Genomic DNA, 26,782 nt, shown 5'->3' on the forward strand with positions numbered 1-26,782 from the left:
TGTAGAGCCTATGACTATCTCATTCAGAAGTAGACTTCATAAAATAAAAGGGTGAGGTTTTTCTTGTTTATTTATTTTAAGAGATGTTTTGGGTAAAGCGAGAATCTTACCCAAAGACCAGGCAGACAGAGTCAAACCAGTGGTCCATCCAACTCAAGTTTCTTATCTCTGTGATACGTCAGGAAATGATAATTACCTCCTATGTCATCAAGTTTAAAAGTTAGATATTCCCAAATAACGCTACCTTTTTAATAACTCATTAATTTTCTCTGGTTGTGATAGCTTTTAAGAACATCTAGGACAGAAAGATGCAAACATTGTTGGATTTAAGATATGAGTTGTCCCTGCAGCTTTGATTCAATTTGCTGACCAAATGTTTGGCCTCTTGCACAGTGTTGGTGTCTCCAATTTATAACAGATCTGTTTGTATACTTTCCCTTTCAGGGCAGCTCCTGAATAAAGCATTTTTTACCACTGCCAAAAATATATTTTTTTTAAGGGAGAGTGGTGCCTAGGTAGGGAAATGATTGTTTTTATTTTATTTTTCAATAAAATCACAAGGTCTAGACAGTGCAAGTTGAGGGGAACAGTTATACACATACAATGTCACATTGTTCTTTTTCTTTGAAGAAAGCAGAAATTCAACCAGTTTCATCAGAAGATGAATCAGATTTCTATTAAATAAGCATAAAATTTTATTTTTAATTTAAAACTATCCAGAACTATTCAGAATATCAACAAAATTATCACCCCCAGCTTTATACTTTCTTCATCAACCCACCCAATCCTACTTCAACTATCTCTCAGGAAATAAACTTGGATACAGTGTGATGTGTCACTTTGCAGTAATAAGAGGTGTGAGTGACAGAAATATTTTTCTTTTTTTTTTAACCTTCTACCCTTTGACACAGCCTCAGCTGACTCCAGTACAGAGTGATATTATTCCTTCAAGTGATGATTGACTGAGTACTGTCAGACTTGAGAATAAGCTTGGGACAAGAGTATAAATCCATGGAGAAAATTAAGGGTCATTGTTTTACCTGAGCCTTTAGAAAACTTTTCCATGTGGCTTTTGAAGTCTTTTGATGATTTAGTTTATTCATTTTGATAATTTAAAAGACAAAGTGGGGGAGGGAAGGAGCAGCCATTAGAATTGGGACAGTTCTCATGGCCAGCCAGACTTTGCTTTATTCTTTTTATCTTCATGTCTTCTGGGTGTGGTATCTCCCTGACTGCATCTATCTCGTTCTTGAGCTTTCCTCCACCTCTGCCTTTTTCAGCATCTCTCCCTCTCATCCTGGAATCAATTTTTGAGCAGTTCCTAGGATCTTCTGTCTACCCCAAAGCAGGTCAAAGCCTCCTCCTTCAATGGTGAGTAGCAGAAAGAGAGAGAGTAAGAGAGAGATAGTTTTTTCCCATAGATTCCTCTTACATATATATGTGTGCTTGTGTACCTCCCCTGCATAGAAGGAGAATGCTCTGGGATAGGACAAATGGTTGAATAGTTCTCTCTACAGAACTAAACGCTAGAAAATAGACTCTGGAAGGAACTTAGAATATGGTTGTTCCTGAATCTTTACTCTCCTTGAAGTGTTGAATTTGAAGAATTAATGGATGCATTATCAAGCAATATTTTGATGTTATAAGGTACCTCTATATTCCCATGAGTGATAGTAATAGTGGAAGAAGTTAGAATAAGATGTATTGATTCAGTTTTTTCATGTAGCTCAATCACTCAGCTTGATCTTATGGGACAAAGTCATTGTTAAAAGAAATGAATCTTCACATTTAGTATTGGATCTAAAGTTGAAGGCTTCTTTCTTTAATGTCAACTTGGTGTTCAGAGACAATGCTCAGGAAATAGCATTGCCGCTTTTATTGGCCTGAATTATACAAGCCTGCTTGGGTTGGGATTGTATTGAAACACACAAAACTAATTGCCATTCAGAAAAATGGCATTTAATTTATTTAGTAAAAGATGCCATCCCTAAGTCACTCTTTGCTACTTAAGTTAAAATGTCATCCAGAAAAGACCCTAACCTATAAATATGATAATATAGGTAGAAGAATTTATACTTTTGGATGTGACATCCTAGAACTAAGGGAATAGTTCCAGGTTGATAATTATGGATAAAGTCATTTAACCTTTCCAATTCTAACTTTTCTCATTTAACAATTATAGTATATATCCTTTAAGGATAAAGTTTCAAACATAAGTGAGTTGAATGAAAAATAAGGAATAGTATATGGAAAAATATGGAAAATAGCAAACTGTTCATTATTTTCTTTGAGCTAATAGGACTTTTTATTTATTGTAAAGGCACATATATTACAAATAATATGATTATTAGAGAGTCTTCATTCCATTACTTTGTTGTATAAATTATTTCATCAGTGTAAATATTTCCCATTGTATTTGTCAAAACTGATGACCAAGAAAAGCTGGCTAATGTGTCAGAGAGAAGCAATTAATATATTCCTCATGAAATTATAAGTCTAGATTTAAAAAAAAAAGTCATGAATCAGGATTCTGTTTACACTTATATTGTGAAGGAAAATCATTTGTTAGAGTTACGTGGTGTGATTGAAGATGTCAGCAGACAAAAATGTTGGCTAAACCTACGTTCCTGCTGTGAAATTCAAATATAATTATAAAAACTAATCAATTTTCATTTGCTCATAGAGCTCTAATGGCCTTAATCTAGGCTGAGCATCTTACTTTGACAAGCAAAGTATAAGCATCACCCCATTTAGAAAATTTATAAGTTCTTCCCTGCTGCAGACCATGCATATGTCTGCATTCCATGGGAACGGAGCCAAAAATTGTGTTTATTTTGTTTTTAAAATAGCTTTTCTCCAAGGTGAAAAAAAATTACTGCAATGTTTTAGGAGGAAAGGGAACCTGGTTTTTAAATATCTTATGTATCCCTTGAGATTCTTCAAGTTGGTTCTATCTTTGATTTCTTAATAATGCTGAGTTCTATTAAGAAAAATGCTAAGATTTCCCTTATTCATCTCTGAAGTAACATAGTTTTAGATTTTTCTTAAGACAAACATTAAGAATATTACTAACACCAATTTAAAAAGACTTAGAGGAAAGCCTCCAATAGTTAGGATAGATTCTTTATAGAAGATCATCAGAAGAACATGAATAAAAGTCACATAAAGATAGGAATAGAGATGAGTTACAATCTGCAGGCATGAAGGGATACCCACATTTTGGAAATAACCCATCTTTTGAATTATAAAACATTAGATAAGCTTAAAGACAGTAAAACTTGACATGCACATTTTATTAGTTTAAATTGGTATTAGAAATTACAATCTATACTGGGTTGATAGCTCTGCATTGGTCTGTGATTATCTAAATGAAAAAAATGTGTAATCTATAGATTGATGATTCATGCTAATAGTGAAGAGAGAAGGCACAGACTTAATTTAATTAAAATGAAAGTGCATATAGAATGCCTACTATTCATTTGTTCACTAAATGACCATTAAATGCAGATATTTACTATATTCAAAACATTATATTAGACTATGAGGGGATGGAAATATGAAGATATTTAAATATGATTTCTACCCTTATAGATCTTACAGGCTAATTTGAAGGATATGACAAACACAAATATGCAATAATGTAAAAATAATTGGAGAATAAAATAAAAGAATTTAAATATGAGTGGGTAAGTGAGAATAGAGGAATTAAAACATCATTTCTTACCAGAGGAATCAGGGAAAATTTTTGGAGTATATAATATTTGAAGTGGGTCTTGGAGGATGGATAGAACATCAAAAGGCAAAGATAAATTAGAGGAGAAATCCAAATGTAGGAAACTGTATAGAGAAAAGTTCTATATGCTTAGTACTGTCTTAGATGACTTAGAGAATACAAAAGAAATGAGGAAGAGCGTGGATCTGATATTTAGTTAATGGTTAGCAAACTTTTTGGCCTCAAGACTCCTTTATCCTCTTAAACATTCCTGAGTACTATCTCCTACATCCTCCTCACCAAAAGCTTTTATTTTATGTGTAATTTATCAATATTTTCCATGTTAGTTCCTTCCTTTAATTAAATCCTTAAGTAATGTTCTATCGGAAGGAAATAGTATATACAAAATAAAGCCAATGTGAACTGATTAAAAAGAACACTGCTTTTGCATATTTAAAGTGCTTTTCCTCCTTACCTTCTTCTTTTAATTTCCCTAACTTTTCCCAAGACTTAGCAAAATATTATACTTTTTGCAGAAGGCCTTTCCTGGGCCCATCAGCTTCCAGAATCTTCCTTTCTAAAACTGCCTTTCATTTACTTTGTATCTATCTGGTATATAGCTGCTTATTTACACATTTTCTTCCCCATTCAATTGTGAGTTCTTGGACAGCTGGGACTATTTTTACCTTTATTGGTATCCCCAGAACTCAACACAATGCCCAACACATAGTAAGCACTTCAGTGCTTGTTAATTAAGTTGACTGACTATTTTAGATGGGAAACACAAATTAGACCAGTTTGGTAGGAATGCTTAAAACATGTGAGGATGAATAATGTGAATTAAATATGGAAAGATAAGTTGGATTGTGATAGATCTTAAATGCCACATGGAAGAGTTTGCATTTCATCTGAGAAGCAAAAGAAAGCCACTGAAGTTTCTTGAATAGTGTAGAGGCTGGAGGAAAACTAGGATAAAATAGGGTCACAAAAACGCAGGGAGGAAAAAATATCCAGTAGAAGGAAGAAATAATCAACAGTGTCAAATGCTGCCAAGATATGAAAAGGCTGAAGATTGAGAAAATGACATCTGATTTAGTGCTTAAAATACCACTGACTCATGGATAAAGAAGTTTTACTTGAAAGGAGAAAAGTAAATGAAAGAAGGGAAAGTAGAAATAAGTATAGAACAATTTTACTGGAGAAAGTTACTTGTGAAAGTGAAGAAAGATATAGATAATAGACTGAGGAGATGGTTCAGTCAAGTGAAGTTTTTTTAAGGATCCGGCAGACTTAAGCTCAATTGTAAGTGGAAGAAAAGGAGTCAGCAGATAGAGAGACTATAGATTAGAGACAGAGAGAGAGAAAGGGTTGGGTTCAAGGTTACAACTGTAGAGGCAGATCTTGGCCAGGTAAATTATAGCAGAAGAGAAGATAATATCAGAGGATCTGAGACATAAAATAGGAGAAAAGGAAAAGTTTTTTCAATCAATTGTGTGTTGTATGATAGAGAATCAATTAAGAATGAATTTTAAAGTTACCATACAATAATGAGATTAGTTAACATAAATTTATGATAGGCCTATTCACTATAGATGGGTGAGTTCTTCATTTAGCATCACATGAGTAGGATCAGAGAAAATAAATAGTGGTGGTAATCCTTCAGCAAGGACCTGCAATAGAAAAAGGGAGAAAGAATTTTTTTTTTCAAAATAGTAGTAAATAGTTGAACTGATTTATTCTAGTTGCAGGTTGAGATAGGAAGAAAGTGAGTCTAAAGAGGAATAATAAACAAGTATAGCACTAAGGGGTTGAATGATATTCTTGATTATGATAAGGAGAAATTTAGGACTCATGAAAGATAGGAAGAGATAAGAAATTATGGTAAGATAACTTTTAGGCTTCATAGAAAATGAAACTTGATGTTAAGATCAAGGATTGGATCATCCCTCAGTATGTCTGAGGTGGAAATCATGAAACGAAAAGATTGATGAACTTGGTTTTCAAGGATATAGCAATATGTATATTGAATTCTTCAAGAAAAGGGGCAAGAGATATGATAGAAATGAAGAGTGTAAAAGGAACATGATAAAAGTAGTATTTTGGGGAAAATAATAAGGTATTAGTGTCCAGGATAAATTGGAGAAAGAGGAAGAAGGAAGGCCAGTTAGGAGCTATAGTTGTAATTTGGGCATGAGACTAGACTGATAAGGACAAGAATAAATTTGGGAAAATTTAAGAATAAGGAAAGATAAAAAGATAGGAAGTTAAAATCAGATAGCATCTTGGAAACTGAGGGGGAGGAGGGAATTTCAGAGATATCTTACAGGATCTGGTAAAGTACAAAACAAATATGGCTTTGGTGTATATTATCAGAGATACACACAGACACCATACACAGTCTTTCATTGAACTCCTATATCACTCATTATCATCTCCATCATGTGTGGAGGGGATCAGCAATTCTACTACAATATAAAGTTGGAGTCTGAGAAAGTGGGTTCAAATGCACGCTGCTACTAGGTAGGGTAGTAACCCTTGTGGTCATCTCTGTACCACCATTTCACAGGATTTTAGAGCTAGAAGTGAACTAAGAAATCACCTAATCCAATCTGCTCATTTTATAGATGAGAAAACTGAGACCCAGAAAGTAATCTGTCTAAGGTCACACAGTGTCTCTTAACTGTCTATCCCTGTTTCCCCTGGGAATAGAAAGGCTTACCTGTCAAGTGAAGCAGTTGGACTAGATGACCTAAAGGCTCAAAGGAGGGAAGGGATCAGGAAGTTTCTGTGGCTCTCAGGTAATAATGCATAATCCTTTCATTAGTGTTTGAATCCCTTCATTATCTAACTCCAGCCAATCTGATGTCACCTTGACTTTTCTTAATGCATAGCAGGTTCCAGCCCTATATACAACATCCCATCTATAGTCCCTTTTTCTATATTGATATGTTATAAGAGTTCTATTAACTTTCCTTTTTCCATTTAAAGTTCACTTAATGTTACTATCTGCCAAGTCCTTTTATTTATTCTTATATTTTCTCCCCGCCTCTCTATCTCTGTTTCTCTGTCTTTGTCTCTCACTATTTCTCTGTCTCTACATCTCTCCTCTCTCTTTCTTTCTCTCTCTCTTCCTCTCCCACTTTCCCCCCCTTTTTGCCCCCTTCTTTATCTTTGTCTCCCTCAACCTCAATGCATATCATGAACATTAAAGCTTTCTGAATAAACTAAAATGAATTTAATTGAATTGCCTTTAAAACTCCTTCTAGCATTTAAGTCTTATGAACCTACAATAGCTTATATTTTACAGTAGTCCACAACTTGTGAATGTTGAACAGAGCAGTACGATATATCTGGAGCCCCACTCTGAAGAAATAACTTCTCTTTGTTCCCTAAATCAAATGACATTTTATCTTATACATATGTTGTGATATAAAGAAGTATCTTATCTTACACTGAGTATTAATAAGTTACTAGTGGGCAGGATTACATACCTGTTACTCTGCCTCACTGCTCTTTGAGTATATTTCTGGTGTTCCTAATTTAAACTTGGTATACATTTTCCAAGTTTTATGGGAAAATGCATTACAAGTTCAAAGAACAGATTTTCAAACAAAATTTGTAATATAACCTGTTTGTAAGTTAGAATTGCTTATATTGTAATTTATGTAATTTATCCCACTTTCCCTACTAGAAAATAAGCTTCTATAAAATGGTATTTTCTTGTGTGACATCTTTGCACAAAGAAGGACACAATAAATATTTAATGATTAAATAAATATAGAAACATTCTCATACATTCAGCTATCACCCCACTTTTTATTTCAGTCCTGATCCTCTCTAAGTTTGGAGTTGATTAAAATAGGCCTTGGATTATTGTGGAAAATCCACACAGTAGATAATCTATTGAAAGGTAATCCAAAATTAGTTGCAGTTTTAACCTAAAAAGCATTAGTTACCAGCAAAAATATATATATATATATTACTTTGTAGCCAGGAAGGGGGCATTGTATATTGTACACTATAAGAGCTCAACAAATATGATAGTCAGTAATAGTAATCACTACTTACTTTATCTTTATTCTCTTATCTTTTTTCTCTTTCTCTTTTATCTCTTTATTCTGTTTATCTCAAGAAAAGATAGGTACTTCCAACAGCAACCTAAAAGAAGGGATTTGATATAAATGCAAATATTGCATACATGTGACACTATCTGATTGTTTAATTAATCTAGAGCAAACTTGCCTATCAATTCAGATTAATGAATAACCTCTTTATAAAACAAACAAAAACCCTATTTTAAAAGACCAAGAATAGAATCAGCTTATTTCTAAAATAAAAATCTTTAAATCAAAGAAAATTTCATTGAAGTAAATAAGGAATGTAAGATAAGAGTTTATAGTTATTCAAATTCCTAAAACAATGTATCTTCTTTAGATGCTAATTATAGTCTTATAGGAGGGGCTACTCCCATTTTTAAGGTAGTTTTTCTCCCATTCCCCAAATCTTAGAGAATGTCAAAACCTTTAGTTGTCACAGAATGCTTTAAAAGATTCTATTATATTTTTATAATTCTGTCACATTTTTAGCACTGCTTTCTTCTAATTTAATGTTAAAAAAAAAAAAAGCCTTCCCAGATTAATAATAAGTCTCTTTGATCACTCACTTAATCTATCTTGGATATTCTTGCATTGTATATTATTTGTACTGTCAAGTTGTTGTACAGTAAAGGAAAAAAAATAGAACTCAAATAATTTGAACTTTCAATTTGGAGTCCTCTGCCTCTGTTTTTATGAAAGAGATATAAATAATAAGACTACAAGACTGTATCAAGGACTTGGTAAGAGGAAACAACAATAAAAATACCACAAAGGACTCAGTACATTTCTTCTTCTCTATCTTTTACAGATACTGCAAACACAACTACATTGTAATAGAAAGAGGGTTGAATTTAAGCTCCAAAAACTCAAGTTCTAACTCTGACTCCAACACTAATTGGTTATGTAACCTTGAACAAATCATTTAGCCACTCTAAACCTGTTTCCTAATCTATGAAACAAGTATAATAATACATTAGCTATTTTAGAATTTGTTATGAGAGCCAAATGAGGCAGTATATGTAAACAGCTTTGCACTATCAGTCTTAAAGAATGATCTCACACAAACTCAGATTTGGAAGCAACTTCAGAGATCATTTAGTCTCATTCATAGATGTACAGGGATATTTCCTCTGATATTGCCAACAAGTAAGGGATGATTATCCAGCTCCTGCTTGAAGATTTCTAATAATAGGAAACTCAGTATCTCTTGAGAAAGCCAATTCCACTTTTGGACAACTACTTGTTTGGAAACTTTTTTTTTCCATTCTGCCAAAATCTACTTTGCAACTTCCACCAGTTGCCCCTAATTCTGTTCTATAGATCTAAGCACAATAAATCTAATTCTTTCTTCACATGATAGGGGCTTTGAATCCCCAAAGACAAAAAACAAAACAAAACAAAACACCAAAAACCCTAACCCCAATCCCCTGTGCCTAGGAAAGTAGAGATATGTTGTTTTTTATTTGTTTTATTAAGATAGCCTATTTTTTAAGACTCCTCCAAGCAAAATAACCTCCATTTTTAAAAGAGAATGAAATGGTTTCCATTCTTTTTAACTATGCCACATTTTTCTGTTGACTAAAATCTCTTAAGTCTTTTTCACATGATCTGTTGCCTTGACTCAACTACCTCATCCTGTACTTGAGTAATTAAATTGTGCCTTTTACATATAATCCTTTTTAATCTTTAATAATGGTATACATAAAGCGAAAAAAGTTAGAGACTCTTCTTGAAGAATGGTAAACTGAATATTCTGAAGAAACAACTGTTTATCTTCTAAGAAATGATAAATTCATAAAAGCAATCAGATGAGAGACAATTCAGGAAATGACAAAGGAAGAAATTAATGGTAATTATTTACTAACTAGTATTGGGGAAATCATTTGTTGATTTCATAACAAGGGAAAAGGCTTGTTGATTTCCTAAGATATGTATGTAAAACATGTATGTAAAGATTTTACATAAGATTAAAGAGAATTGTAACAAATTACCATTACCAATTTCTGAAGATTCACATGGGCACAAATGACATTGCTAGAAGGAATCTGAAATCTTGTCCAAGAAACTGGTTCTATTTTCCTACTCCTATTCATTGGAAGCAAGGAATGAAGAAAAAAAAATTTTTGATTTGGGAATTTAATGACTGATTAAAAATATAGTGTCTGGAATTGATTTAGTATTCTGTACTATAGTTTAAAGCATAAGAATTAGCCTCCTGGTTGGGTATAGAGTATACTTAACAAAGACTGGTAAGAATGTATTCATCTAGTATCTTACAAATATAATGAAAAGGGCTTTAAAATATAAATGAATAGAAGAAGGGAAAGTGAAATATTTTTATATCCACCAACTTGTTAGATGTGATAGAAACCTCTAAAGAAGGAAAAAGAGTAACTGAGATGTCCAGAAATTCATAGGAGACAGAATCCAAGAAAGGGGAAAGTAGTAAGACCTGTGACTTTAAGCTCTATTAACATGCCCATAGTTTAGACAACTAATAGGAGAACTAGAGATCCTAAAGAAAGAAGGCAAATTAGACCTCATAGTCATTGATAAAACTTTAAATAAAATCCAAGGTGACTATATATCCCTAAGGAAGTACACTTTATTCAAAAGCAATAGGGTAGGTAAAAGATGAAGGTAATGGAGAAACGTTGTATATTAAGAGGGCATATTCCTTCTATGTCCAGAGGGAAGTCCAGAGGGGCAAAGAATATTTGAATAATGACAATGGAAGCAGAAACAGCTGCGGCTTTGTCATTGGAGCATAATATAATATGACACCTGTACAAAAAAAGAAAAAGGATGAGGAATTTGGAAAACAGATCACAAGCTTGGCGAAGAATCATGAGATAGTTGTGATAGGACACTTCCATTATTGCATATTTTCTGGAACTGTATCGCTGCCAAAAATGTAACATCTCATAATTTCTTGATTTGCCTTAATGATGAATCCTTTCTTTCAAAAGGTTAAGAAACTAACAAAAGGAAATTTTCTTAAACCTGAATCTCATTAGCAGGGAAGACTAGTTGCTAGGGCAGAAGTAGAAGTGACCACTTCCTCTTGGAGTTTGTGTTGGAGAAGAAAAGCCAGGTATAGTTTAATAGGCACACTGGATTTTGGGAGAGATTATTTTGAAGAGTTCAAAGAAAGTTTAGGTATATAGGCTGCTAGAGGTTAAAATTCTACAGGGAAAGTCAGTCTAAGTAGGATGGTGGAAAGTTTTCTTGAATGAAATTTTGAACTCACAAAAAGAAACAATTCTAAGGGGGGAATTACTTGAGGAAACCAATGTAGATGCAGAGGAAACTCACTAAATTGGATTTTTAAAAAATCTAAATACATAAAAATGAAATCAAGAGCATGTAACAAAAGATAAATATAAGAATATAGTTCTTTAAAAATAGTATAAGAAAGGCTAAAGCTCTGAAGAAACTGAGACTGTCAAGAAATTTTTTTAAAAAACATGAAAAGTGTTTTGAGGTGTTTTTTTTTTGAAAACTGTTTTAGGGGAAAGAGAAGAAGGAATCAAAGAATAGAACTCTTATTCAGGATGGATAGAATAATGATAACTGACAACAAAGAGAAAGCATTACCACTCATCCCTTATTTTTGTTTCTGTTGTTTCTACCAGGGAGAATAACCTGTGCATAGGAAAGACAAAACAAAAGTGCAAATGGAGATATTACCCAATTTAAGCAAAGAGATTTAAGCAAGATAGCACTTGGATAGACTATCCAATGAATTCAAATCACCTGATTGAATCATATTAATTATGTCCTCATAATAGGTTAAGATACTTTGTCAAGTGTGATTACTGATATGTAAAGATTTTACATGAGATTAAAGATTTTTAAATTGGGGAGAACAGTAGAGGCATCATGAGATTGGAGGACAACTGTCTCAGTCAAAAAGAATGAGAATAAAGTCTATAAACCAATAAACTTGAATTTAATTCCTGAGGAAAATCTTAGAACATATCATTTTTAAATAATTAAGACCTATAACACTTAGTCATAATTACAGAGAATCATCATCCAAAACAGGTCATTCCAAGTAGTCTTTTTCTTTCTTTTTCTTTTTCTTCTTCCCTCCATTATTCCTTTCCTTCCTTCTCACTCCCTCCCCTCCATCCTTCTCTTCCTCCATCTCTCTCTCCCTCCCTTCCTTCCTTCCTTCCTTTGTTCTTCCCTCCCTCCTTCCCTTTTTCTTCCTTCCTTCCTACCTTCCTTCTTTCCTCCCTCTCTTTCTTTCTTTCTTTCTTTCTTTCTTTCTTTCTTTCTTTCTTTCTTTCTTTCTTTCTTTCTTTCTTTTATTTCTCTTTCTCTCTCTCTTTCCTCTATTAGCTCTAATATTTCTTCTCTTTCTCCTATATTATCTCTGATATTTAAAGTAGAATCTACTCTTTTGAAATATTTTAAGTTCTGACCAGTGATACAAGTAGAGGAAAAACTCCTAATATATGCCTTTATGAGGAAAAACAAATTAAATTTTTCCAATCTAAGTTACTTTAGAAATGGCAATTTTTTTTTTTGTCAAAAAAAGTTACATGACATCTGCCAATTTGGTAAATGTCAGCTGTATGCTTTAGTGTAAATAATATATAAACATTTAAACTGATCTTTAAGTTTACATTATATTGAGTCAGTTCCAAATATACTTTGTGATACTATCACATAGCCCTTAGCTATTCATTACTGTCTCATAAGTAATTTTGTCACATGCCTTCCTAAATCCAGGTATTCCATGCCTTCTTTTCCTTGCTTCATTAGTCCAATAGTCATGTTAAAAAGGAAATGAAGTTTATTAGTTAGCTGTGCATTAACTTCCATCTCCTTACATAAATCCCACTTTTATAGCTCTTAGTGATCAACATTTCTTTTTATAAATATTCTCAATAAATCCTCTATAATTATGGTTAGTAATTGGTTTTTGGTTTAAAATCTCTTTGTTTTTCCCTTTATAATATTCCCTTTCTGCACATTTGCTGATCTGTAATCTTCTGAAAGTACTCCCATTCAGCATAATTTTTCTGACATCACCCAAAATGACTCAGCAATCATATTTTCAATATTTGCATTATACTGGGATATAGTTCATCTAATCCTGGTAACTTGAATTCATGAAAGAAAGCTAAATTGTCTCTTAACGTTTCTTCACATTTCTTAGATTTCAGTATACTTATGCTATCCTTCCATTTCTAAAAGTTATTCTTATTAAAGAATATTTACTTCAATGTGCCAAGGATATTTGACTCTATCAGTAATGGAATGCAAATTATAATCCCTCTATGTCTTGAAAGATGTTTGAGAGTTGCTATGACTGTATTAACCTGTGGATATCTTCGTGATGTATCTCTGAACTTTCTGATCCATAGATAGGAGACATGCAGTCATTTATGGACTAAATATCATTTAAAATTTTCTCTCTTAGTAAACAAAAGTTCACTAGAGATTGATTCTGTTTTCTTTCCATTATTATCTATCCTTAGTTTAATTTTTAATCTTCCTCTTATTCCCAACATTGTTTTTAAAAAGTTTTTGGTTTTGTTTTTTGACAACCTTCACATTTATAACCAGTCATTCATGAGACATCTGATATTTTTCTTCAGGTTTAGCTCACTTCTTTATTTTTATCTTTAGTTGATCATTCTTGCTTCCATCTTCTATATAACTTTTAAAATTATAAATTGCTCAGTGAGGTCTCTGTGCATCCACATGGGCATCTTTGGATAATGTTCACTTTTACTCCCTCATTAGTATCTTTTATTTTTGTTACCATGGTTTTATTCTTGAGAACATTCCTTCCCTTTTTTAGACAGCCTCCCCTAGAAAATTTTAGGCCATAGAATCTGACCTATAGTTCTAAATTTTATTCCTCAAATCTATGGTTTACATTAAATTATGCCTGACTTTCTCTGCCTAGCTATTATGAATTTTATAATAAAATGCTCATTTCCTCCCTCCCTTACTGTTTTAGCAATAAGTTTCTTCTCATTGGTCAGAACCAGGTCCAAAAAAGCTATTGTTTGTATCACCTCTTCCACCTCCTAAAATTTAAATTAACATTAAGGTAAGAAAAACTCATCAGCTCTTCTGTTTAACATAGGGAAGCTCAAGCTAGTATCTATATAGTTGAAATTCTTCAGTTCTATAATACTATATTTCCCTACCACATTTGTAATTTGTTTCTTGAATTTTTATCTACTTTATGATACAATATTACTTCTGGTTTATTCCTACCACAATGTTGTTTCTCTTTATGTTGACTTTTAGCCAAATTCTTTTTTACCATATTTCTCTCCCCACCCCCCACCCCATTTCATAGATTTCCTTTTAGGAGCATAGCTTTTCAGTATACAGTACTACTCTAAAATCCTTTTTTTTTTTTTTTTTTTTTTTTTTTTTTTTTTAATAATAGGTTCATTTTGAATAAGGTATACTATTTCATGGCCATATGTAATTCCCATTCCATTAAATCACAGTGGTATCTAAGAAATCATCTTCATTGTGTTATAATCTATATAGTTCATCTTGTTTATTATCCATATTCTGCATATTTGTATATTGATACCTGGAGCCATTAGTTTTATTACTAAACCTCTTCTTAGATATTGTTTCCTGTGAATTGCAATTCCTCTCCACTGATACTCTTCTTCTTATGTTGTACCTGTTATTAATTTTATTATAAATGCTGCTAAAGATGCAATTTCTTTCCCTCCATTTTAAATTTAAAGCCCTTTTGTTCAGTTCCATAAGTGCTCTGACCAATATTTTTTTTTTTTACCAGCACTGATCAGATTCCACACACCATCCATTCAGGTCTTGGATCTTTGCTGACCCAGTGTCTTTTAAGACATTATTTAAAATAATAGCTTGCATGTCAATGTAAGTTATTGCTATTAAGCTATTAATATTACTATACAATACTATGCAATGAAAATTACTCTTCTGAGAGTTGACCTGAGGGTCCTGAAAGATGCTCTTTCATCAAAAAAAGATTAATTTGTGTTCAGCAGTCTGTACTTACAAAGGTAAAAAAGAACTAATACATTATAGACAGACTTTCAACAACAAAGGAAAAGTAAGTTGAGGATTGCCTGTAATTCTTTTGAATCCCTTGTGAAGGCTATGAAAATAACATTCATTTAAAAAATAGAGAGATAATAGAACTTTAGAGCCAGATGGGACTTGATCCTCTTGCTCGGCTTAATTTATAGATGAAAAAAAAAAAAAAATGAGATGGAAAGGCTACATGACTTGCCCAGTCCATACAGCTTTTAGTGGAAGAATCAGGACTAGAGACCACATCTTGATTTTTCCTATTTTTTCTACTATGGCATACAGAGGGACCTTCCTTGAAGGTACCAAGTTAGGGTAATGTTGAAGAGGAAAGAATGGGAATGGACCTATGTCAAGAGCTAGAAAAGGCCATTAAAATCATAAAATTGTAAATAGTTTGAGCTAAAAAGAGAACTTATAAATCATCTAGTCTAACATTCTCATTTTACACAGGAGGACGCTGAGGCCCAAAGAAATGTCCTATTCGAGGTCTTTTAACTCACTAGCAACTTGCCTCCCCTACCCTTCTTCATTTTTGAAAATGTTGCTCTATCAGTGTAAAGGAATCCAGGATGCAATAAACCCTCAGTTTTTTTTTTTCTTTAAATTTAGAAGCATTGTACCTCTGACATATAAATATTTGCTTCTTGTTTAAGAAATAAAGACAGCACATTTATGCAAAATGGAAGCCCAAGCAGTAACTTATTAGTCTTCCAGCATTTTGAGAGTTATTATGTAAATTACTTACCAGTCATTTTCTTCACTGACAAGAGGAAATGACCTAAAAAGAAACAAAAGTTTAGTTAAATTTGACATGAAATTAGCTTGAGTATAAAATGATTAAACTCTGGCAGATAGCTACAAAGGAAGTTATCATTCCTATATCACCTAAGATCCTTTTAAGATAAATCACTCTATTGGATCTCTTCAGATCTACTATGACAGGATCATATGAAGTGATTTTGTGCTGATTAAATAGAGAAAAATGTCCTAGACACAAAAAATAGGTAATTTGAGAAGGCTGATTTCATCTAGAATTGGTCATTCCTAAATAGGGAATTCCCAAAAGAATAGTTACAACTCTACCCTAATACAATCGAGTTATTTAGGTCTTAATATTCTTAGCATCAAGAGATGGGCTACTTAACCTTTTTAGTCCTTTGATTCTGATTTTATATACATAGGGTTCCAGTTTGTACCTAATACAAGATCCATGGTTTTCTGTTTTCTCATGTTTTTAGAATTTCCTTCTAATTGAGCTGACAGAATCAATTCTTCCATACTCATTTATGTTCTTTCAAATGAGTAAATAGGATTCAAATTAACAGCATTATCCATTTGTTTTAAATTAATGACTAGGTGCGGTATAATTCAGCTTTTTTATAAGTTGAACTTACTAATTCCCCCTTTTTTTCTTTTGCGTTAAAATGGACTATGACTTTTTTGATTCCTAGCAACTGATGGTTGTTGATATCTGTCCTTACCATTTACATTTGAAATATTTGAGGCTCCAAGTCATTGAAATTAGCCTTGATAGCATAAAGTTCATCAAAGCCTGTTATTTTAGAGTTATTTTATTTGCATAGATGGTTTGGACTTCCAAAAAGTCCTATTTAGAAGTCTCATCATTGCTTGGAAATGAACCTAGATTCTTGAAAGCTTTGGTAATAAAATAGAAGCTCCCACAGGCCCTAAAAGTCAGAAAGAGTATAGTCCTTGAACATAAGCCAAGGACATGTCTTTAAATAATTCAGAGAGGATCACCACCAAATTGGAGATCCAAATTGGTGTATTTGAGTGGCAAGAAAATATGGTGTTTGGATATAGTATCCATTAAGCTTCTTTCATGAATTAATACCTAAATGTTGATATGTTGTGTGGGAAGGTGACAATTTTGAGCATACCAATCGCCATTTTGCCTTGGTACAAAATCTTTTGATTTTTCCACAAATTAAACCTTACCCCTAGAGTAAACCCAACCCACAAATGATATATATTTGGACAAGCCCTCTTACAGACTTCTGAGGATCCTGACCTCAACAGCCTTACGAACCACTCCCACTGACTTATAGTCATGTTACATTACTTCTCACTGTCTGATCTATATGACTTCTCACTGCATTAATTAAGTCACTTCTACTATAATTCTCTGTTCACATTTGTTCTTCGTATTTCTTAGTCCATCTTGTCCCAGACACACAAAGACTGGGTCTTGTATTACAAAACAACAACAATCACCAACTTTAGGAGAACCTCTTGACATTCCTTTATACTCCAAGCACTAATTTTGAGTTCCCTTTCCATCTATAAATTGCCTTTCAACTCACACATTTTCAGAGATCAAAAGTGTTGTTGTTGGTATGAGTATTTTGATAGGAACCATTAAACAAAATGCAAATTAATAAATGTATATGTATAGTATGTATAATTATTATTCATACAGAAATTTGTATCTTTAGTTAAAGTCTTAAATATATCTCTCTCTTATTATCCCAAGAAATTAGTGAGGATACATCTCCTTGCCTTCTCACTTCCATAGTTTGGCATTTTATATAAAAAGAAACCTTCACTAAAATCTTAATCTTGTGTCTCATCATGGGTGCATAGATGACCTTGGGCTTTCAAAGACCATGCCATTGAAGGTCAGTCCTATCTGACTAGTTAGCTTTCAAGTAGTGGGCTAATCTGTTGTCTGCTGTCCAAAGACCAGCCTAACCTTGGCAAGGTGATGAATTTTATTTGGCCACAGCAATTCAGGAAGGAAGGACTGTAATTTGCATTGGTGCAGAAAGTACCCACATTGTTGAAATTTGAGAACTTTGGAAGTGTTGAAATATGCTAACTTAATTCTGAAATTAAGAGTTATAATGAATTGTAACTTAAGACTTTGTCCTGAATCTACATAAATGATAATATTTGGTTTTCTAAAACCAAGTGGAGATTTTTAACTGTATCCAAAACAGAGATAATTCCATTTACCTAGGTTCATTGACTCATAGATGTAGAGTTGATGGGGAATCTTAAAGGATTTCAAATCCAACTTATTTATTTTATAGATGAAAGATGTGAGACCCAAAGAGATTAAATAGTTTGCCCATGATCATACAAGTAGGGAGTTGAAGTGGCTTGCCCAAGATCATCCAGGTACTAAGTGGCTGAGGCAGTATTTGAACCCAGGGCCTCTCCTACAGATTGTTGCTTTTCTAATAATGTTGTAATCATATTGTAATTGATTTATTGTTGTTGGTTTTTTTTTTTAGATATTGACATTAGTTGGCTTTCTGTGATTAAACATTAGTTGTATTTAGTTTATAGCCAGAAATTTTTGTTTTGCCTTGCTTGCTTGCCTGTTTTAAGTTTCTAACATGGTGGGGCAAGGGGGCAGGAGGTGTTGGGAAAGGGGGAAACTCTTTTGAATCCCTTTAAGACATCTGCTTTTAAGATATCATCATTTGAATTCAAATAATGTGTCTATGATATAGTGACTATCACAAGAATTACTGGAATCTTTGATCTGTGGCACAATTTCTGAACCACATCACAGCTTCTATTTGTGCCTTAATTTGGTATAGAGTGCTATGCATTTGAAAACTGTGAGAATTTGGGTTGTAAGCTGCTTTTTTTTTTTTTACCATTCATTTGGTTAATAAATAGAAACTATGATTCCAAATCCTTTGAAAATAATAAATTACCTAGATTACCTGCCTGACTACATCCCCTTCCCACTTTTTTCCCTTAGTGCATGAAAATTATTTACCTGGATATGCACAACATGGCAGTAAGTTGAGAATCTCTCAAAGGCTTTCTGAGTCTATTCTCCATCTGCCATGGTAGGTAACACTAAACAACAAACATAGGCAGTAAAATTTTGGAGGCAGCAATGAAAGGAACCAGCATCTCTAAATCAATTGGTGGTATATGCAAATCATGTTTTCAAATATTTACAGATTCTCAAAGGGAATTACATCACTGTTTATAACTATTTTGATTGTTTTTTATGACTAAGGCAAAATGGAGCCAAACGATGTAATTCCTAAGAGCCTCTGAGCATATGCTTACAAACCTCCCAAGGGGGAAATCTAGGGCATAATAGGAAAACTGCTCCCTCTAATAAATTGCGCATTAACAACATGGTAGGGGAATTATTAATGTGATGGTGGGTGGTGGTTGTTTATATAGCAAAGAATGCAATCTTTCTTCATTTTGAAAATCTTGATTGTTAAAGACCCAGAAGCTATGAAGATATGAAAGAAATGTTAAGGCAGAATGAATGGATTCGTGCCATAGGAATTTAGGTATAGCATTTAGATTGAATTAAATTTTAGCCAGTTGTTTTGTCTGGAGGAAGTATTCGATAATACATATGGAAACAAATAATACATATGGAAACAAAAAAGTTCTGTTTTACTCTTAGATCTTGTTTGAATATGTAAGCTCCATTGAGTTTATAATATACAGCAAATAATGTCAAATCCTAAATAGAATTTGGTTCTAATAAGCCATGTATAAGGATCCCTACAATTGCATAGTAACTTAGAAAACCATATGTTAACATTTTTTATGTTTCATTGTATATTTTGTTAAATTTTTTCAATTACTTTTAATCTGGTTCAGGTAACATTTAGTAGTGTTGAATGCCACAGTGTTTCTTTATGTTTGACATCTTAGAGGTAGACTACTTTTTCATTTTCCTAATGGGAGGGAGGGGACAGAGAAGTCCAGGAAAATAAGGCTTTAGTCAAGCTTGGGGAACATGATTTCTCCAAAAGAGACTTTTAGCCACCTGTTGATTCTGGGATCATGAGAAAACAGGAAGGAATAATATTAACAAGGCTTTCCTCTTTTCTTTCTCTCATATCACACCTCTATTGACTCGTTTTTATTTTACATCTTCAGTATTCTTGTGTCCTAAGCTACACATTCTTCAACTTCTGGCCCTATATTTCCAAATCCTTGGATGAAGCTTGTGATGCATTTATATCTTCATCAAAAACCCTTTAGTAAGATATACTAAAAAGCATGATAACCACTTAGAAATATCCAAGTGGGCCACACCCTTATACAAGGAAATTGTTCTCAAACCACTAGATCTTCAAAAATAGAAATAGTGATTATATTATGATCCTATTTTTTGTCAGCTAAAATCTTATACACTGGATTTAAGTTAGAATAAGCTAAAGAGGAGAGATAGAGCCTCAAAGTCTGCTTAAGCAGCAGGATTGCAATATCTATTTGAACCTATGAATAATTTGCTTTGCTGGCAATTCTGAGTAGCTGCAGACTGCCCCAAGTCTTTCTTCCTCAATGCTTATTCCCCAGACACATTAGACCAGTTATATTTCAGAGGCTACTCCCCCTTCTTCTTGAACTGACCAGACTTCTCAGATGAACACAGAGAATTCACATAAGAGGATGAGAATTCAGCTATAAGACCATTCTGTTTGTGTCACTTCTGAAAGCCATCGTCCTTCTCCCATACATTTAAGCTATTTGTTTTTCACTCTGCCCAGCAAAATAATGCTAAGCAGCTTCCATTACAAGGAGGCCTGTCCTCCTTGGAGCATTGTTTACTGCCACTTCTCTTGAGTGGGATCCACCAGCATCTCTAAATGGAGTCAGCATCATTGCACTGATGTCTCTGTTTTCTGTGCTCTGTTGGGACCATCTCTTGTTTTCTTTTTTGATGACATCTATAGGAAACTGAAAGCTTGATGTGCTATTTCCCATAGTGCAATACAAGGAGTCCATCACTTGTTTACTGAGACCCTTTCTTGTTTGCTTGCTGCTGACATCTCATCCACAATAATAAAACTTAGGAAATGATAGAGAAAAGCCTAAAATGGTATTTCCTATAGTGGGATACAAGGAGCAACACATCACTTAGTGGTCCTCAGGGCCAAAAGGCACCTCTTACATTTTATTTTCTGCATATCAATAGAAAATGGAACTGAACAGATTTGACTAATCAACTGACTAGGTGTTAGGCATTGTACTAAATACTGAGGAATTGTCTTTTTTTTGTGGTGGTGGTGGTGGTGGTGATGGTAGTGGTAAGTAAAATGTGGAAGGGGAAGATACATTTAAAAATTATTTACACAATTTATTGAATTTAAGAAGGTTGTTTAAACTGGTAGATAATGGGGAAGTAAAAGTATAGAATATCTAGGAATAATTTTATTAGTGGGAAAGATAGAAGAACTAGTAAGAGATTTGGAGATATTGTTTTAAAAAAAAAGTTTGGAGGTTTGGTAGTGGGAACTTATTTATCAAAGTTGAAAAAAGGTGCAAGAAAGATTCTTAATTAAAAAAAAAAGTGGGGATTGCTAATCTATTCATGTAGAAAAAGAATACTTCATTATTCTCTCTTCTTCTCCCTCTCCCTCTTTCTTTCCCTTTTCCTCTCCCTTTCCCTCTCCCTCTCTCTCTCTCCCCTCTACAGGATTATTCCCATTGAGCAAACTCTTCGGACAACAGCCCTAACAAATGCATGTGCAGACCATTTTGACCAACGAGTGGTTTTTCCTAGAGCATGTTGTAGTCCGAGTTTCTATCTCACACCCACGGCGAGGAGACCTTCAGATTCACCTGATTTCTCCCTCTGGAACCAAGTCTCAACTTTTGGCAAGGAGGTAAAAATTCAAGCTGTACTTTAAAGGAGTGTGGTATCAGCCAGTATTAACAGCTGCAGATGACACTCTAGTTAGTTTTGAGTACAGAATGTCCCTAAAAGAACTGCCATTTAGAACAAAAAGAGTAAAACTTCCACATGATTTCTAGTCTATCAATTTCTCTTTGTTTTATTTTTTTCCCCTTAGCAACTAGAAGTGTTCCTTTTATAGCCATTTGTTCAGGTGTTTTATCTATCTATCTATCTATTATATATTTTATCTCCATAGTATGTGTATACATGCATTCATGATTACAAATAAATATTTCAATATTTCAGTATATACAAAATTTCATGTATTTTAAAAGTACTTGAAACCTAGTCTATTTTTTATTCTTCTTGGAAAACTTTGCAATGGGGGAAAAAATGGAAGGGAATATTTTTAGTGGAAAAAATATATAGAATAGTCCTTATGAATTTAATTGCACTTAAAATGTGCATTTAAAATGACTTTTTAAGGCATAATCTTTTGGAATTTTAATTGAGACCCTCCATAGTCACAATTTATTTCTCTTCTTATCTGGCTTTTTGAATTTTAGAGCTTGCATGTTCTAGGAAGGTTTATTTTGGAGACTTTGTTTATCTTAGGGGTGAGAGGCCAGGTCTGTACAGAGGGCTTTGCTAACACCACATTTTAGCATAACCCATGAGAAATTTCCCATATTTAGGATTCAAAGTAAGTCTTTGAGTACTTTAGCTAAAGCTGAATGTAAGTTAATTTAGAAACTATGGAGTCATCTCTGAAATTTAGAAACAACTGGAAATGTTTTGTTGCAACTGTGTGATATGTAAGTAATTAGAAATGAATTCACTTTGGCATATGTTTAGGTTGGGCAAAAGGACAGGGAATGTTTCCCTTCTTTCCCTTTTAATGAGAAGAAAGTAGTGAAAGAAGACGAGGAGAAGCAAAGAGAGAAAGAAAAGTTAGGGGAAAAGGAGGTGGAATGAAGAGGACCTAAAATAAGTGGGCTACATGAACACCTGGGGTGAAATCCCATATCTGAATCTGATGTTCACTTATCTGTGTGACTTTGGGCAAACCACTTCCCTGAAAGGGAAGGCCTTTTATAGAACCTCAGCCCTATAGTAAGAGTTTTGCACTGTATGGCCGTGGAGGTCTCTAAATATAATCTTTTAAGAGAAAGGAAATAGAAAATATGAGTGAGAATCAGCAGAAGCATGATGCAGACTTTGTGCCCACACAGAAAGTAGAGTGTTAAATTGTTTCCAAGAGAATAATCTGGTGTTGTTTTCTTTCGCTTTTCTTACCCATGCTACCACCACCATTATCCCCTACTCAATTAATTTAGTTCTTCAGCTACATTGATTAGTATGATGGACATAAAAAAATCAGTTTAATTCTCTTCTGGAAAATAATAACATTTCACGTAACCATTTTTCTACGATATAATGCCCTTTATAAATATAGATTAGGTTCCTACCCGTAGTCAGAAGCTCTGAGAGGTTCTGGTGAACTGTGTGCTCAGTTTATCTATTCACATCCATTCTCTGAACCATGTGTACACACACACACACACACACACACACACACTTGCCCAAAACGCGGATTCCATTCAGGAATAAATTATGTAAATAAAAAAAGGAAGGAAGAAAAAAAAGAAGAAAAGAAATAGATATTGTAGTTCTAGTGCCCAGAAGTTTTTGCTAATACATTCTTAAGTACTTGATGGAGGGCACACCCCTGATCTTTGACCTCATTAGCTCTGTGAGCAAGCTGAATAAGTTAACCATCCATGACATTCTAGAATAATGAAGCCATTTCTACAGGAAAGTTCCATTACACTATCTTTGATTCTAAGATTTCTTTACAGAAGTGAGTGTATGTTTTTAATATATAATGGTATCCAATCACATCCCATCACACACACACACACACACACACACACACACACACACTTATCCTATTTCTTTTCAGTAAATTATATCCTTCCATAGTCACAGTTCAGTCATGGTTGTTAACTCCACAAAACTTATTGATGCTTATGAGATCAAATTAACCTCTTTTTTTAAAAAATCTCTGGTTTATCCTGCTTGTTTTCTATAATTGATACATTTTTTTGCTTAAATATTATGAAACCATTCATTCCATAATTTCTCTTTTATTGAATTTTGTCTCCTGTGAACTTCTGGGTTTCTTAAATTTCTTTTCTTCCTACATTCTAGTTACTTGTCATGGTATTTCAATTGAAGACTATACATAGATGATCTTTTTTTCCCTTTATCCCTAAAAGCTCTTTTGATTAGATTCCCAAGACTCCACATGAGTATACTCTTGGGGAGCAGTCCTTATTAGTAACACTCCATCCCTTGCTAGGAAATGGTTATTTCCATGTCATAATCCATCATTCAGAAAATGATACCACATTTTCATCTTCTTAGACAGCTACTCATTTCCCAAATCTGATTCTTTCTTTTTTTGTTCCTTGCCTTCAGTGATCTATTGAAATATGCAAATATTTCATGAATGAAATATTTTTTATGAAATAATGAAATATTTTTGAAATATGAGTGTAAAATGAAAATAGCATCTGTGCCTTTATGGTCTTCTAATTCCTACCCAAAACATCTAAAATGCAACATGTCCAAAATAGTCTTTTCAGTCACCGATGCTCTCAATTTGTATGTTACCCCTGAAGCCTCACTCTCCCTAACTCAACTATCTAATCAGTTGCCAAATCTTGTCATTTATTTTACAATTCTCTTTATATCCACTCTTCTTTCTCCTCACACATTTACTACTCATCAGTTCTCCCTTTCTCAAATTTCTCCACATTTCAATCCATACTCCACATGCCTATCAAAGTAATTTTCCTAAAGCCTAAGTATGACCATATTATTCTGCAGTTCGGCAAAATCCAGTAGTTCCTTATTCAAGAATCAATTATAAACCCATTTGGCATTTTAAAGACCATTACAAACAAATCACAACCTTTATTTCTAACTTTGTTACAAATTATTCACTTTCATACATACACACTAATCACTCCAGCTTTCCTACTGTTCATAATGCAAAACTCTCAGCTGTCCCTCTGTCTGGAATTCACTCCCTCTTTGACTGCATTTCTTTTGGTTGTGTCTGACTTTTCATGTTCCCTTTGGGGCTTTAATGGCAAAGGGTCTGGAATGGTTTGCCATTTCCTTCTCCAGCTCATTTTATATATGAAGAAACTGAGGCAAATGGGGTTAAATGACTTGTCCAGAGTCACACAGTTAGTATCTGAGGCTGGATTTGAACTCAGAATTTCTGACTTCAGGCCTAGTGTGCTATTCATTATGCCCCATATCTCCCTCCTATTTATAGTTTCCTCAGGGCTCAACTCAAATGACACCATCTAAATGAGACCTTTTCTCCCTCCCCCAGATTCTACTACTTTCCCTTGAACATTACTTTGTATCCATTTTGTATCTATAACTCTCTAGGTACCTGTTTTAACAATCTCTATTACTTCCTAAAAGAAAGGGTAATCTTATTTTTATCTTTTTATCTCCAGGACCTAAAATAATGCCTGGCATAGAACAAGTGCTTAATGAATAATTAATTATTGATTAAGTGATTAATTAATAATCTTTGGCAATGCTTTCTACATTCCTTCTGGCAGTATCTTTTATGCACAAATGAATCGCAAGAAGTGGGTAGTTTTCATCCATTTTGATTAGTCTTGAGAGATTTTCTGTCACATTTTGGATATATATTCTAAGAAAAGTGTAGAGTTCTCTCTTGCTGTCAGCATTCTGACAAATAGCTACTTCAGTACTCCTTAGCTGGAAGGTCACCCATCATCACCCATCTGACGCCCACTGGAGAACCTCTCTTCTGTAGATTCACATCATCATTCCTTGGGGGAGAAACAACTATTTAATCTTTCTAGGCTTCAGGTGTTTTGTCTGTATAAACTGAGTGCTTGGAATCAAACAACTTTTTCTAAATCCTATGTTCCTTATTGTTTCCAAACTTCAAAGATCTGTGATTTCTTCAGTATGGGTACTCCTGCCACAGACAAAGAGAAAACAAACAAACAAACAAACACCTATCATTGAGTGGATGATCTTTAAGAATGGCTGTGAGTTTTTTAAAAACAAAAATAAAAATAAAACTAGCCAACCTGATTCTTTGAACTGATGCTGAATCTAAGAAGTTGAGTTGGAAGTTAGATATCTACAGATAGACATGATTCTAAAAGCAAATAATACAATCAAGGCCAAAGAGTGACCCATCCGTATCACATAGTATCCTTTCCAGTGATAAATACATATAAAAAGAACCCTCTCAGTTCTACCACCATTCCTTTTGCTTTTCTATCTTTTCTCGTTTTCCTTTTTAATTTCTTCCATTGTAATCTTTAACTTCCCATTCTGATTCCTGTCCTTGAGGCAATAATGATAAAAGGGGGAAGATAAATGGATTTTCTCGATTTTATTTAAAAATAATTCATTTGCTGGGAAGTGCCACCTACATTTATAGCATTGTAATAAATGTCTAGTTTTTTTTTTTTTTTTTAATGAGTTGAGATTGTTGATCAAAGGTTTCTAAATCTTGAGAATTTTTTTTCCCAAGGCAGATGGGATAATGCTGATTTTTTCTTAACCTTGATTGAATTAATTACCATCTTCTTTCTTCCATTTCTTGCTAAATTCTGCAGTTTCTTTAGGCTGCCATTGAAAATAATTTGACAATCCTTTCGGCATTTGGCAGTTTTTAAGATTATTTACTCTTGCACATTTCAATTATGTTGGAACCAGTACTATGTAAAAACAAAGATTCATTATGCTGCTTCTTTGATGATAAGGAGAAAATTTCTTTATTATTCAAAGACAAAAACTGTACCAGGAATATCTTTCCTCTATTAATTATTCCCTATTTATCCTATGCGGAAGCAGTTTGGTGACACAGTGGTTAGTGTGTTGGGCCGAGGGTCAATAAGACTCATCTTCCTAAATTCAAATCTGACCTCAGAGATTTGCTATATGTGGGATACTGGACAAGTCACTTTACCCTGCTCATCTCAGTTCCTCATCTATAAAATGAACTGAAGAAGGAAATAGCAAATCACATAGTATCTTTGCTAAGAAAATTTCAGATAGAGTTCTGAAAAGGGACACAACTGAAATGGCTGAACAAAACAAAATTATTCTATATATAGCTTGTTTTGTAGATATTTATCTGTATGTTATTTCCCACCATTAGAATGTAAGCTCCTTGAGTCAGGGATTGTCTTTTGCCTC

At 33.6% G+C, this 26,782-nt stretch overlaps 1 protein-coding gene across 1 annotated transcript in view; it reads left to right on the forward strand.

Annotated features, from left to right (window-relative positions):
- PCSK6 (proprotein convertase subtilisin/kexin type 6) overlaps window positions 1-26,782 on the forward strand; it is a 250,333-nt gene that overhangs the window by 133,615 nt on the left and 89,936 nt on the right. The window contains 2 exon segments of the mRNA XM_051980972.1: window positions 21,311-21,389; window positions 21,391-21,500. Coding sequence (XP_051836932.1) covers window positions 21,311-21,389; window positions 21,391-21,500 — 189 coding nt within the window.

This window comes from Antechinus flavipes, chromosome 2 (genome assembly GCF_016432865.1).
Source record: "Antechinus flavipes isolate AdamAnt ecotype Samford, QLD, Australia chromosome 2, AdamAnt_v2, whole genome shotgun sequence".
Lineage (NCBI taxonomy): Eukaryota > Metazoa > Chordata > Mammalia > Dasyuromorphia > Dasyuridae > Antechinus > Antechinus flavipes.